At 37.7% G+C, this 13,880-nt stretch overlaps 1 protein-coding gene across 1 annotated transcript in view; it reads left to right on the top strand.

Annotated features, from left to right (window-relative positions):
* The first annotated feature begins 470 nt into the window (after nt 1-470).
* Nucleotides 471-13,880, top strand: part of SYNE1 (spectrin repeat containing nuclear envelope protein 1) — a 268,227-nt gene continuing 254,817 nt past the window's right edge. Inside the window, exons 1-3 of the mRNA XM_076333837.1 lie at nt 471-549; nt 3,096-3,157; nt 13,491-13,586. Coding sequence (XP_076189952.1) covers nt 471-549; nt 3,096-3,157; nt 13,491-13,586 — 237 coding nt within the window. The remainder of the gene's footprint in view (nt 550-3,095; nt 3,158-13,490; nt 13,587-13,880) is intronic.

Consider the following 13,880-nt stretch of genomic DNA (forward strand, 5'->3'; position numbering starts at 1 on the left):
TTTTGCAGCCACACATCTTGCTGCTTTAGGATATCGGCAGTGTAGTTGGGTTGTCCCAGTCCCTGGATGAATTATTCAGGCTCTTGACATCAGAGGTTTCCGCTAGCGGATTGGCTGGTGCTCGGATAATAAAATCTTTCCACAGGAAAACAGTGGAGAAGGATGATGGCAGTGAGACCAGCAGAACTGCTACTTCCAATACAGCTGGCTTTGTCTGGCTGTTGCATCTCTGCACGAATATACAAAGATGTTTTTAAGGTCTGGCTTCATGCAAATTCTCCAATAAGAGCAGGTGGAGGGATTTGTGTAAGAGGCCTGCATTTCCAGTGAAGGAAAAAAAATCAGCTTGTTCTTGAAAAATTACTTCTGGCTGTATTCTAAAGAAACGCTGCGCACTACACGAGACAGGAGTAGCAGCAGCCGCAGCAGCAGCAACAGCAGCAGCAGCAGCAGCAGCAGCAGCAGTGCTTATGGCTCGCTACAAAGGTGCTGGTGGCAGAAATGTTACATCGTTAAATCTGCTTCCCGGGTTCTCTCAGTACCGGCAGGGTAAGTGGTGCAAATAAGGAGCAGAAAGTCCTTGCGAGTGGGGAGAGTGTAAGAAACTGTATGACACATGCATCTTGTGGGTATAGATAAACAGTACTTTTGCGAAGAGTTTACATCAGTTCAATGAATTTCCAGGGAAATTTGTAAAAAGCATATTTATCATGAAATTTGTAAAATCAATCCATTACTTGTATTATGTTCAGATATAGGTTTTACAGTGGTAAAATCTGTTCCTTTTAAACCTATACAAAATACGTGCTATAAAAAAGGAAATTTTATTATTAATAGTATGCTCTTTATGAGCCCTATTAACAGTTATTAAAGAATATTAAAGGATATGTTGCTCACATATATTCCCTTGAAACAGATTATTTTGAAAGGCTATTTCTGCTATTTGTTGATAGGACTGGAACTGAGTATGTCTTCTGCTGATAAACGTTTAGAAGCCAGGAGCTGCTTCTCTGATTTCCAGTTGTTGTCAGAGGGTTGCTTCTTAAATCACGAGGATGCACTGGAACTGCAAATTAGGGAATCATTTTCACTCATTTCTTTGATCAGAAGTTTGACTTCTAAAGGCCCAGTTCTTTTCTTTTGGCATGCCATTGCTGTATCGGGGTTGCTGGGGAATTTTAAGTTACAGAGGTGTGAATGAAGCCAGAGCTGGACTGATTCTGTGCGTGGTCGTTCTCCGTCCCCACACCTACTCACACGCAACCCAATTCAAGTGTGCAAGTACTTCCATGGAAATTAATTGGGCTACCTGTGTATATAATTGCTTGTCAGAGCAAAGCTGACATTTACTGTATGTCACACGGGAAACATCTTGTTCATGGTTAGAAACCATACAGTGAGAAGTCTGTTTTCCAGAATGTAGAAAAAATTATCACATATAAAGTAAAGACACCCCTTGCCAAAAGTAGTCAGTATTGAATGAAGCACAATGCACTATTTTGAGTGATATTTTTCATAACTTGCCTGTCAATGCAACAAGTAGATTCTGAGCATACAATGAATGTTTTTAAAATTATGTAAGACAGCCTACCCAATGAAATCAAAGAAAAAGAAGATCAAGAATGCAAAATTATTTTCTTAGACATGAAGCGTGCTAATCTAGCAATAGATTAGCTGAAGAGATATGTATCTTTTTTTCCTCTGGTATTTCTTACATGTGAGATATTGTTTATATGTAAAGAAAATATAAAATCCTGAGTCATAATGTACAAACACTTTTTGGGAGCTCGTGTGTGGTCAGGGAGCCATCATTGTCCCACTTAAGATAACATTTTGGCTGATGAATTTTGTGCTGCGATTTGTATCTTTATGTACCTTCATTGTGGAGCAGCATTATGTGAGTGTAAATCAGGGAGCTTATTAGTAGTAGTACATCAAACTTATTAGTTATCTGTTCTAGAGCTTTAAATGGGATTAAATAATATTCCCTTTTAATTTACAGATGTGAAAGAGATCAAATCACTGTTCAGTGCTGCACAAGTCAGTAGCAAAGGTAGTATCAAAAATTAGATTTTCCATCTGTAGGTTTTGGGACATGCATGTGTTCTTATAAAAAATAAATATTTAACAGCAATTTTATTTATTTGGATTTTCTGTAGGGGAATGAAGGTGCTCATTCAGAACCGATGATGACAATAATATTATTTGTTTTTCAGTGAAATAGGTATTTCCTTTTATTTTTGAAAGAAAAATCCCCAGCATAAATACTTGAATGCCACTGATGTGAAATTATTCCATGTGTCAAACCCGATTCCCCACAAGCAAGGGACAGGGCTTCGTGGATTGGTTATGGCGCTGTGATTCTCTTCCCTCCACAGCCATGACTCTGGCTGCTGAAGTTGGAAGAGGTCATTCAGGAGCTATTTTTGTCTATGCAGCTGGCAGCAGTCCCTGAGGGACTATCTGAGAATCAGTGAAATTCACTATAAATCAGGCAAGTGCTTCAAGACAGGTCTAAGGGAGGTAGTAAGTAGCAGTATAGGAACTGCTTGAACTAGCTAATGGCTCCTCTCTGTCTGGATCTCCCAGAGGAGAAATAAGCTTGATAATGCAATTTCAAAATTTTAATTCAGTACTCTAAACATTTTCAAATGTGCATGCTAAGAGTATTTTTTCTAAGTCTCTAGATGATTTTCTAAATAGAAGCAACTTGACTGTCAGAGACATGGATTCTAGTTAAAAAGTACAGAGAAGTCCTAGGTGCTCAGACCTTGCGTAAATATAATATGGACTTAGATGTCAAATTTATCTCGGCATTCAGATTTGAAATGGTGTCTTACAGTTCATTCACTCATTAAGACTTGAACTTTGCTGTGAAACTCTACAAATAGTCAAGTGTCAGAGCATTATTATAAGAATATGAAGTATTTGTTATGGGTAGTTACAGGCAAAATTAACTGTCTCAAGAAAACATAGTGGCATTTCTGGCAACTGCAGAATGCATTTGTTGTCAATAGAGAATATTATTCTTCCATCATGTAAATCCAAAAGGATTCAGCAATGTCTAATCAAACTGATTTCCTTTTTTTCCCCAGATGAGCAAGAGTCAGTGCAGAAAAGGACTTTCACAAAATGGATCAATACTCACCTGGCTAAGGTAATATACGGCTTTGAAATTTATTTTTTTTTTTAAATCAAACCGTTTTATCTATGCCTGTACAGGCTCTGGAGTATAGAATGTCTAAGACTTGGCTGAGCAGAATGGCATAAACTTAGAAAGGGATCCCCATTATCTGTACACCATAGAGGATGAATCCATTTCAGCGTGGTAGCAGTCAGCTGCAGCACTGTGAGTGGTGTCTACAGGCAACCACCCAGCTCCTTTGGCCAAAACTGAAAGGTAGCACAGTAGCTGCTATTTCAGCCAGAGGAAATATTTGAAACTGCTTTCTATGAAACAGAAATATTAGCCTTATTACATACAGTGTATTTTAATAAAACTTGAGTCAGTTGTGTAGTTTGAGAGAGGCATCCTGAACTGGTTACAAACATAAATAGTGCTTCGTGAATCCAGTGCTGAATTAATTATCTGATGCATCTTTGGATTTATCATGAAACTATTGTTGCTTCTTCTTACCACAACCTAAAACTCCTTTTTTGGTTTTAGCAGAATACAGACAGTGATTTACACACAATTTTAAAAGTATTAAGTTACAACTGGTACCAACTTTATCTGACAACATAAGCAGTGAAATTTAATTTGGCATTTCCCAGAGTTTTCACACAGCACGGCTCTAACCATAATTTATCAATTAGTCCAGTAAATTAAAATATTTAAATACCAGAAGTGCTCTTTGAAATGCATATTTTTAAATTATGAAGATTAATGAACTTGAAAAATGGGCAAGGAATAGCTGCAAGAGCACTGGTTTACCTTCTGTGTAAGGAATTGGCTAATAGTGCCCTCAAAAACAGCAAAACAGGAAGCCCATATAATGCTGTCATGTGATTTGGTCTAATGAGACTGTATGGTAGAGCAACAGCATTTATTTACATTGCTGAGGAATGTAATTGAGGAATTTACTGTGAAATGAACTGCACTGACATTGTAAAATTCAACTGAAAGAACAAGGCTTTCTTCAGGACTTCTTGACAATGGATCCTCACTAGGAATGAGGTCTGTCCCCCCATTCTCTTTGGAATACTTGGAAAAGGTCCCCATGCATCAGAGAACTTCAGCACTCTACATATGTTCCATTTACTTCAACCGAGATTGAAAGAATTTCAGTATTTGCTTAAGTGTTAGCAAAGCAGGCCATGAACATGTGTCAGAGGAGAAAAAGAACTCTTATTTCATGTTTTTCTATTTCCTAGTTGTATTGCATCATTAGTAATTGATCGATAATATCTGATAATAATTTACAATTAGTTATATGTGTATACGGTTAGGTATATATATGTGTGTAATGATAATGTGCTGGTAATAACTGACTAACCCTTGGGAAGAGACAAAGTCGTGGTGGTACCTCAGTTAAGATATTTTGCTCTGGGTTGAGAGTTGTGAACTCCACCTTTACTGTACTAGTCCCTTTGGGCCGTGAGGGCTCAGGTAGACCTTTTGACTTGTGTGATCTAGGTGTATATTTCTCTAATAGGTCTGATGTTGTAAAGATTGATCAAATACTCACATTCAAACCAAGGAGCTAACCAGCCACAGCCCTCACTTTTAGCTACCTGAGCTACCCTGTGGTAATTCGTCTGTGTTAGTTCACCCTTCAACAGGGAAGTTGTTTCTATGATACTTTTATTGATGGCTGCCAGCAAGTCTGCCTCACTGCCTAAGTCAGATGTGTAGATTAGCTGGCTTTGCTTCCCATTTGTGCTGTTATGCTGCCACAGGAGAAGCACTGTTTATAGATTATAGAGATTAGACTCAACAGAAGAGGAGTGACCCACGCCATTCAAATTTTTAAGTTTTTAAAGCTTAAGCTTTTAAATCTTTGTTAGTCATGTTTTTGGAAAGTGTGGAAATATGTTTTCTGAGTTCATCATCACAGCTGTAGGAAATACTGATGGGTCTGTGAAATGCGCAGGACTCCCCTTGCATTTGTATTCCGAATTGTAACAAAGAAATTCGATATTTACATTACTTGATTCTTGTAAAAGATTGTTGTGGTTTTTATTATGTCAAAAGAAATTGGAAAGCTGTAACATCTCCATTGTCTGGAGACCTTTGAAATGTGATAAGGAAAAATCCTGGAGGGAGACCCACTTTTAGGCAGCATTGTCTTCATTCTGCTCTTGTCTTTGAACCCAAGAAAATGTGGAGCATCAGCCAAAATAGTACCTAGCGAGGAACACCATGAAGCACTGGCCTCACACTGATAGCAGAGAAACAGCAGTACATGCTTCTGCATTTGGGCCTGTGTCTGTTAAAGCCAGTGAAGTTACACTGGGGTTAAATAACATGGAAGGAGATGTAGGACCGGACCGGCTGCAGGTGCCCAGGTGCTGGCAGTGGGGCTGCAGGGCAGCCTCTGTGAGGAGAGGCCAGGGCTGCCCCGTGCCCGACACAGGTGGTTTCAGCTGGCTCCAGCGGACCCACTGCAGGGCATGGCTGAGCCCCTCAGCCAAGCTGGTGGCGCCTCTGGGAAAGCGTGTTTAAGAAAGGGCAAAATGCTGCACAGGCAGTGAGAAGTGAGGGAAAAAGCATGAGAAACAGCCCTGCAGTCACCAAGGTGAGAGCAGAAGGAGGAGAGGAGGTGCCCCAGGCGCCCGAGCAGAGACTCCCCTGAGGCCCCTGGAGAGCCCACGCTGGAGCAGGCTCCTGACAGGAACTGCAGCCTCCGGAGAGGAGCCGATGCCGGAGCAGGGGAAAAGTGTGAGGAGGAAGGAGCAGCAGAGAGAAGCTGTTATGGACTGACCACAACCCCCATTCCCCATCCTCCTGCGCCTCTGGGGGGTAGAGGAGCTGGGAGTGAAGGAGTGAAGTTGAGACTGGGGAAAAAAGGGGTAGGTGGGGAGAAGGTGTTTTCAATTTTGTCTTTGTTTCTCACCATCCAAATCTATTTTAATTTGAAATAAATTAATTTTCCCCAAGTAAAACCTGTTTTGCCTGTGACGGTAACTGGTACGTGATCTCCCTGTCTTTATCTCAACCCACAAGCTTCTTCATCTTGTTTTCTTCCCCTGTCCTGTTGAGGAGGGGGATTGAGAGAGCAGCTCAACCCACCACAAGGACTTATAAGTGTTACCCACGTAATTATAGGTGAACTTACAGAGTTACTTTTTTCAAATGCACAGCCTTTTTCTGCTCTCTTACTTTGTGTGCGTGTGTACACCAGTTGCCAGATTGCAGTTTACAATGTAATCCAAAATACAATCCAGATTTACTGTGCTGAATTTGACTCAATATATACAGGCTTCAAAATTAACAGTAACTTCACTTCAAATTGGCTTTCTATTTCTTGGCTACTCTTGTAAAACTTCGGGTTTCTTTCCTTTCATTTTTGGAGGGAAGTTTAATAGTTGCCATTTTTACTAATCTAGTAAAATTAGTAATGGAAAAAGTAACAGGAGGAAATGAGAAAAAAACTAAAAACTATAACTAAAGTATCTGTAAGTCTAACACCATGGCTATCTGGAGAAATGTTCCATCATGAAAGAGTTTGAATGTTTTTGAAAAAGTGCTGGTGAGTAACTGCTTGAAACCTCAAAACCAGGAGAAATTAATGCTTTCTAAGCAAAGATTGATGGGGTTTCATCATAGCAATTTGAAAGATGGCAAAGGAAAGGAAACTCAGTAGATAAAGTAGAGTTTTCATCCTCATACTGCATTGGTTGAGTAGAGCAAAAGAGGATTAAAAAAAGAGCAGTTTCTGACATTGTGAAGGGTAGTGTTTTGAAAGAAATGGAAATGCAGAACTGATTTGATTGTGTTAGGTAGAACTGAAAACAATTAATAATTTGAGAATATAAAACAGGATATGATAGTTTGTCAGGGTTTGCTATGAGTGAAAGATTCTTCACTGCTAATCTTTAAAACCTTAGTGTATGCTTTTCTTTTAAAAAGTCACGCTCTAATTGAAACAGAAACTAATTCAATAACTAAGTTAAGTCCATCAAGTAGATTAAAAAAAAAACCAACAACATTTTTTGCTTTTTAACTATAAATTTAAGAATGGGTTTGAGAATATGGATACGAATAAATAAGAATGAACAAAACAAATAAATGAAATGACAGTACCGGTGAATTGCAGTTTATGAAAAGAGTAGGAGGGAGGCATGATTTTTTTTATTCTCTCTTGCTCTTACAATAGAATGCTACCATTTTAAAATTATGTTTCCTAATTCAAAGGTATATTCTTCCACAGGCAGAAGACAGGTAAATGACTTGGCATCAGCTAATTATGCGACACCTCAAAGAAAGGTTGAGGTGAAACAGCCCTAGCACAAGCTGTGCCCTCACCCACAGGGCAATGTCCCACAGGGGACAAACACCAAGGAAAGAGCTGCGAGTATGATAACTAACAGGTATAATGCAGCTTCATTTTGGGTCAGCTGTTAGCACTAGGCTGCATCTGTCCCTCTGCTGTCTGTCTCCCTAACCCCAGCTGAATCCGTTCTGTGATCGTGACTCGGGAATCTGATGAGACTCAGCAACTGGACGTTGCCTCTTTTCTCTGCCACCCACTTGCAGAAATTGGGGCCCAAGTTGCCAAATGAATGTGATCTATCTTCTGGCCACCCAATTTAGTTTTTGTGCATCTGTGCAGCTCTACTAATGAAAAATGAGATATGCATGGGTAACAGGACAAGGAGTTTTCAATTGCACGTTATTTATTCATATTCCTCTAAGGTTCTAGAACTGGACCTCCCTCCTCTCAGTCTCAGCCTTCAAAGACAGAAATAATTTGAGTATGTTTCTGAGTATCTTTTGAGGCATCTTTTCAAAGTCTAAGTTTAAAATACAGAACAACGTTATACCAAATGCGTCAAAAAGGAGACATTAGATCCATTCAAAACAGCAATTACTTAAATGTTTTTCATTTCATTGCCTATGCCAATTTTTTAGATAGTGGATTAGATGAGTAAAGAAGATGAAAAACATGCCTCTTTCTTTGTAAAACAACAGAGGCATACGCCTTTTATTACCTTTGTCATCTTTGGTGAAAATGTTGGGAAACAGTAGTTTCAAAGCTTTGGAAAACAGACTGTAAATTGGTTTGACCCAATCAAATAACATCTTTGTCCCCAGGTGTAGGGATAACTTCAGTATTTGTACTCACCAAAGTGTTCTTGTAAACTCATCAAATAGAGTGAACAACAAATACATACTGAAAGAAATTATTATTCATTTTGTATTTCCATTAAAAGGATGCACACATCAACAAACAAAAGCAGAGGATATATATCAAATAAAAATAAAACTAAGAATGGGTGAACATTTTTAAATTATACTTACGCAATGTTTTCATAATGCTGAATTAAACCTGGGCATTAAACCTTAAATTAAGGCTTTTGAAATTGCAAAACGATATGTTTTATAGCGAAGAAAGGAAGAAAAAGAAATGGGTATATCAAGATTTACAGCTCTCACACACAATGCTGTCAGTGATGGTAGCTTGTTCTTAGAATGTAACTTGGTCTTCATACAAGAACCTCATCAATTTTCATCAATGAACTAAGTAATTCTGTGTCTTTTTGTCTTTTTCAAATGGGAAAACAGAGGCTTCCAGTATCTTAGTCACTGACACAGAAAAAATTTAAGCTAATGTCCATCTTGACTGCATGATGAGGAAAATGTGACTGGCAGTTTTCTGCTCCAACAGTCACTGTATGTTTTCACTAGTATTGCATGTAACCTCTAGTGTTAAACAGTGAACACTGAATTAATTTGTGTGATGAAACTGATCATGTAAAATGTAGGGCTGAGTCCCTCAGACATTAGTAATAAAAATAGTCATTAACAGCAAGGAACATGAAAACCTATGTGCTTAAGCATTTAGGAATTAAATTGGGGTGGAGGGGTGGGCCAGCTATTACAGAGTCACTCTGAAACTTCACATTCTCCTTCCTGTTCTCGTATGTATTTCCCTGCAGAGACAAATTCAGTAATTACACAGATTTGTTCCTATTTGTGCATGTGGATAGGTTTTCACACATTTTTTCAGCAGTTTTTGAAACATTAATTGAAAAATAATGTAGCAAATGTAGTTTCCAATGTTTGCATTGGCATTCATTATGATGCAGATACTGTTGTTTGTATAGTATGATTTATTCATTTAGAGAAGTTAAGTACAGGGTGTGAGGAAAAGATTCCTGTAGCAAAGATGCAAGTGAGAAATGAAATGCAAGAAGTGGTGTTTGAATAGAAGAATAAAGCTTAGCAAATATACATTGGTTCCATATCTGAGGTTTGGATTTTACAAAACTTATTTTACTGTGTCAGAGGAGGAATGTCTAGAGATTGCAGGTCTATTATAAATCTCTTTTTTTGAGGCTTGTCAGTCAAATACTTTTCATACATACTGATGTTCAGTTCTTTAAATCATTCAGAATATTTCCTGATCACTACAGCAAATTAGATGTTTGGAAGAGCAACAAGTTTAAGCAAAGCATTTCCTCATCAGTTCCCATTTGTCATCAATTCTAAATACAGTTATTTAAATAAATATTTAATATGGGAAAAATCTGGTTCATTAACCTTTAAGATTCATTCCCAATTCATATTCCTCCTACAGAGCACATGAATTTACTTGTACTGAGTGTGCCTCTCTCTTTGTGACATGACTGGTCCTAAATGTCATTGTCGCTATAAACTACACTACTGTGATTGCATATACTGCAATAAATGAGTGTTTAATAGAATACATGCAATGCAGTATGTAGCATATCTTTAGTATTATTTTGCTATTTTGCTTTCTTGAAGAAGCTTATGAAAAAACAAAATCAAATACTAAGGCATCTGAAATCTTAGTGTAGACATGACAAGTTGTAGATTCAATGTCCGATTGTTCATCGAAGTATATTCTGAGTCTCCTCAAAGAATTTTGTTCAAGAAGTTTATAACAGCTTTTCTTTAATATTATAAGATTTTGAGAGGTTACTTCATAAACTTTTAAAATGTTCTTTTTTCCTGGTTTAAAAATGACTTCATTAATTTCTTTGCACAGGCTTTCCAACATTCAAAATAAAGTGTATTAGGATCATTTCAGTTGATTGCATTGCTAGATCTATACATTTGCATGCAAAAAGCCAGAATCTGGAGTACATTCAACATTTTCAAGATTACAAAATTTTAAGTTAGTTTTCTTTCCCTGATTTAACTGATTTACAGTTAGTATTTTGGCTGTGCATTAAGCAACTAAGTGAATAGGTGTTAAGTCCTGTAGAGTATCTAGAATAAAAAGTATGCAATAGATTTTAACTGAATACATCTTTAAAAAAAAACAACTTTCTTCTCTGGAGGCTAATAAGTAAGCAATGTACCGCTTTGCTTTGTCTTTTCATTTCATTTGACATTATATATGCAGCCAAGGAGTAGGTATTTATCCATTCAACAGAAGATGTTGTGTTAATCTCAGTAGAGGATCTGCCTGGAAGAAGAGTCAAGTAGCTCGAGCCATCCTGTGTGATGGTCCGTATACAATAAATAAGGGTGTATGAACTTCTCAGTATCAGCTAGTGTATGTATTGCATACACTAGCTGAATTGCATCGGCATGGAGAATAAGATTGGTATTTACAGAATCCTTATGTAAAAGAGGAATCTATTCTTCTATATATGCCACTAAAAATATAACTCATTCCGTACTTCTGAGAGAGACTGGAGTCATAATAATAGGGTAAATTCTATGCTATGTGCCCAGAGTAGTAAAAAAAAAAGTGATTTATGAAACACAATGAGGGTCTTACCTCCTTGTAATTAGGTGTTAACGTCTTCAGAGTAGTGAAAAACATTATATTATAAAGTGTAATATGCAAAATGCTTTTGGCAGTCTGTATAATTAACTAATTTTCCATATTAGAGGAGTCTCATACAGGAGATCTTCTGACACAGCTGTTGTACCTGCCTTCTGTTCCTGTTTTATTGGTGTTAAGGTACATGGTGTGTGCTGCTAAACACTGGCAGTGTTTGTAATTATGCAACCTTCCAGCAACAAAAAGTGCATTTCAGCCTCCTGATTTATGGGCAATTGTTGTGATTATCACACTTCAGAGCAGTAGGTCTTAGTGACTTTGGTGTAAGTCATTTGATGGTTTCTTTATTGTGTTTCATCTGACTCAATGCTTTCTCATACTTCCCCTAGTTTTCCCCAAACCAATATTTGATTCATGTCGAAAGGAAAGTACTGTAGGTGTTAATTTACTTGAATGATGTCTTCAGGGATACTTTTACGGCCTTACCTTAGTACCATGCCTCAGTGAAGGGTGGTTCAGAGCAAGAGCTTGATGTGGGCAATCAGAGGTTATATCTACTGTGTGAAGCTATGCACTGTGGAAACCAGAGGTGCTTCCCAGACTTGGTCTGCATATGAATGCCAGATGACTTTTGACTTCATGCTGGGATGAGGCAAATTCTGGCCTGTACCCTGATTTGAGAGTAAGGATAGCAAAACGCTCGAGCTGGAAGGGAGCTGTGTTGCGCTCAAACAGGTCATCTGACAGGCATGTTATGGGCACCGGCTTGTGGGGCACTGTAAATCTCACTTACTCTTCGATTTAAATGTATCCTAAATCGCCCTCTATAAGAACCTGTCTCTCTTCATTACTGTAGAGTGAGCTTCAAGAGACAAACCTCACTACTGGGGCGTTTAGATAGGTGGTGAAATTTTTTAAGCCTTCACCTCCTGTTGGATTAGGATGGCAGCTGCTATAATCCTCTTGTCTTTATTGCTGAGTTGTTTTAGCACAAAATTCTTCAGTATTATATCATGCTATAATACTGATAAAGCCAAAGTTGCTCCAAACTTCAAATAGGAAATGGTAACAGAGAAGGTGAGGGAAATTAATTGCATTTATATCAACTGCCTGTAATGCAAGACGAGGACAAATTAATCTCCAGTGACCTGTTTGCTCCATTGATTTCTTTGGTGCTATATTAAGGAAGAACACGATCCATTATCTATTGCATTGCTAGGAAATAAAAAAGAACTATGATTAAATACACCCTCGTAATGAGTTGTAATATTGCTTTATTTTATATACACGAGAAAATAGACTATTTTATTATTGTGGCTATTAGAGCACGTCAAATCTCAGATGCAGTCTGCTTTCAGCAGAGGAGTTCTTTTTCCACTTTATGCCAAAATTGTGTCTCACTGAAATATTAGTTCATTCAAGCTGAACAATGAAGACAGGGTGTTTTGATTTTGGGAACTAGAAACCTTTGCTTTCTCCTGATTTGTTATAGCATTTCTACCTTTCCAAGAGCAGTGGTTCATTTGTTAGGTTCATCTTTTCAAATCTGTTTTTCTACAGAACAGAAGTAATAGGCCAAGTTGTTGTACATTCATCTTTTTTTTCAGAAGTACCCCAAAAGTAAATTATTAAACCTAAACTAATTTCAAGAATTTTGTAGTCTGATTGTCATTTTAGTGAATTAGCAGGTATAAATATTAGTACTATGTGAATGCTGACAAGCTCATGGAAGCTAGCGGGTGTTTATTTCATTTATTTCAGCTGGACCAAGTTTAAACTTTTTGTTTCTAAGAGATATTTTGTGGTTATTAAAGTACTGACCAGCTGAAAGCCATAGTTCCACAAACTGGGATGTATTTAAGAAGATCGAGTTTAATGATGTGACCTTGTTATTCAAAATTCCTAAAACATCATCTGTTTACAGGTTTTTCAGTATTATCGTTGTTGTGTTTGCAAACGTAAAGACATATGTTAAGCAATTTGTCTTAAGTAGAAGCTGACACAGTGCTAACAGCACTGGAAGCCTGCAAGGAGAGGAGAGAAAATACAGCAACTTAGTGTAACAACTGTCAGCTGTGAGAAAGTAGCAGTGTTGCTCAACCAGCCACACTGCTTTAGGGATCTTTCCTTCATGTAGCTCCTTGTATTTCTCAGACTGAGAGAGTGAAATTTCTGTGACAAAAATATGACACAACAAAAATTGCTGTGACAAGGCAAAATATCCTGATAGATTGAAATGTGACTGTAATAGTACATCAGTAAGTTGTGCGTATTTTATAGACTCATAGGCAATTGTTGGTGTGTTTCTTTGCTTGTTTTAGGGAGCAGGAGGTTTTTCCGTTGTATCGTTAGTGGCAGAAAGCATCTAGTGTTACAGTCCTGCGCCAGAAATGTTAAATAGTTAAACAATATGGTGGCAAAGCAATGGTTAAACGATACATTGATATTAAACAGTATAAAACGTAAAGAAGGGGACCAGCCACTCTTTGTGTTTCTGTTTGAAAGGGAGGGAGGGAGGATGTAATGCTGGTGAGCCTTTATAATATCTGAAGTCTTCTCCCTTTTCAGCGCAATCCTCCCATGCTGGTGAATGATCTGTTTGAAGATATTAAAGATGGGGTAATGCTAATTGCCCTTTTGGAGGTTCTTTCAGGGCAGAAGCTGGTAAGAACTTCCTTCCTTCTGAATATACATGATAGTTGCATAACTTCTCTAGGGTATAATTTTCTAATATGTTTCTATATTTGAATACCGTAAAAAACCTGACTGCTACATAGCAAAATAAGTTTATTCACAGAGTGGGCTATCTGGTTACAAAACCAAACAAAAAAGGTGATTACAGATGGACGTTCTTGATTTTATGCATTTTCTGTTAGTTTTGTCTTACTAGTTCATAAAAATTGCTTATTCGTATTAGTCTTTGCAGTTCATCTGGGTGTTACTACTATGACACAGACA

Source organism: Aptenodytes patagonicus, chromosome 3 (genome assembly GCF_965638725.1).
Source record: "Aptenodytes patagonicus chromosome 3, bAptPat1.pri.cur, whole genome shotgun sequence".
Taxonomy (NCBI): Eukaryota; Metazoa; Chordata; class Aves; order Sphenisciformes; family Spheniscidae; genus Aptenodytes; species Aptenodytes patagonicus.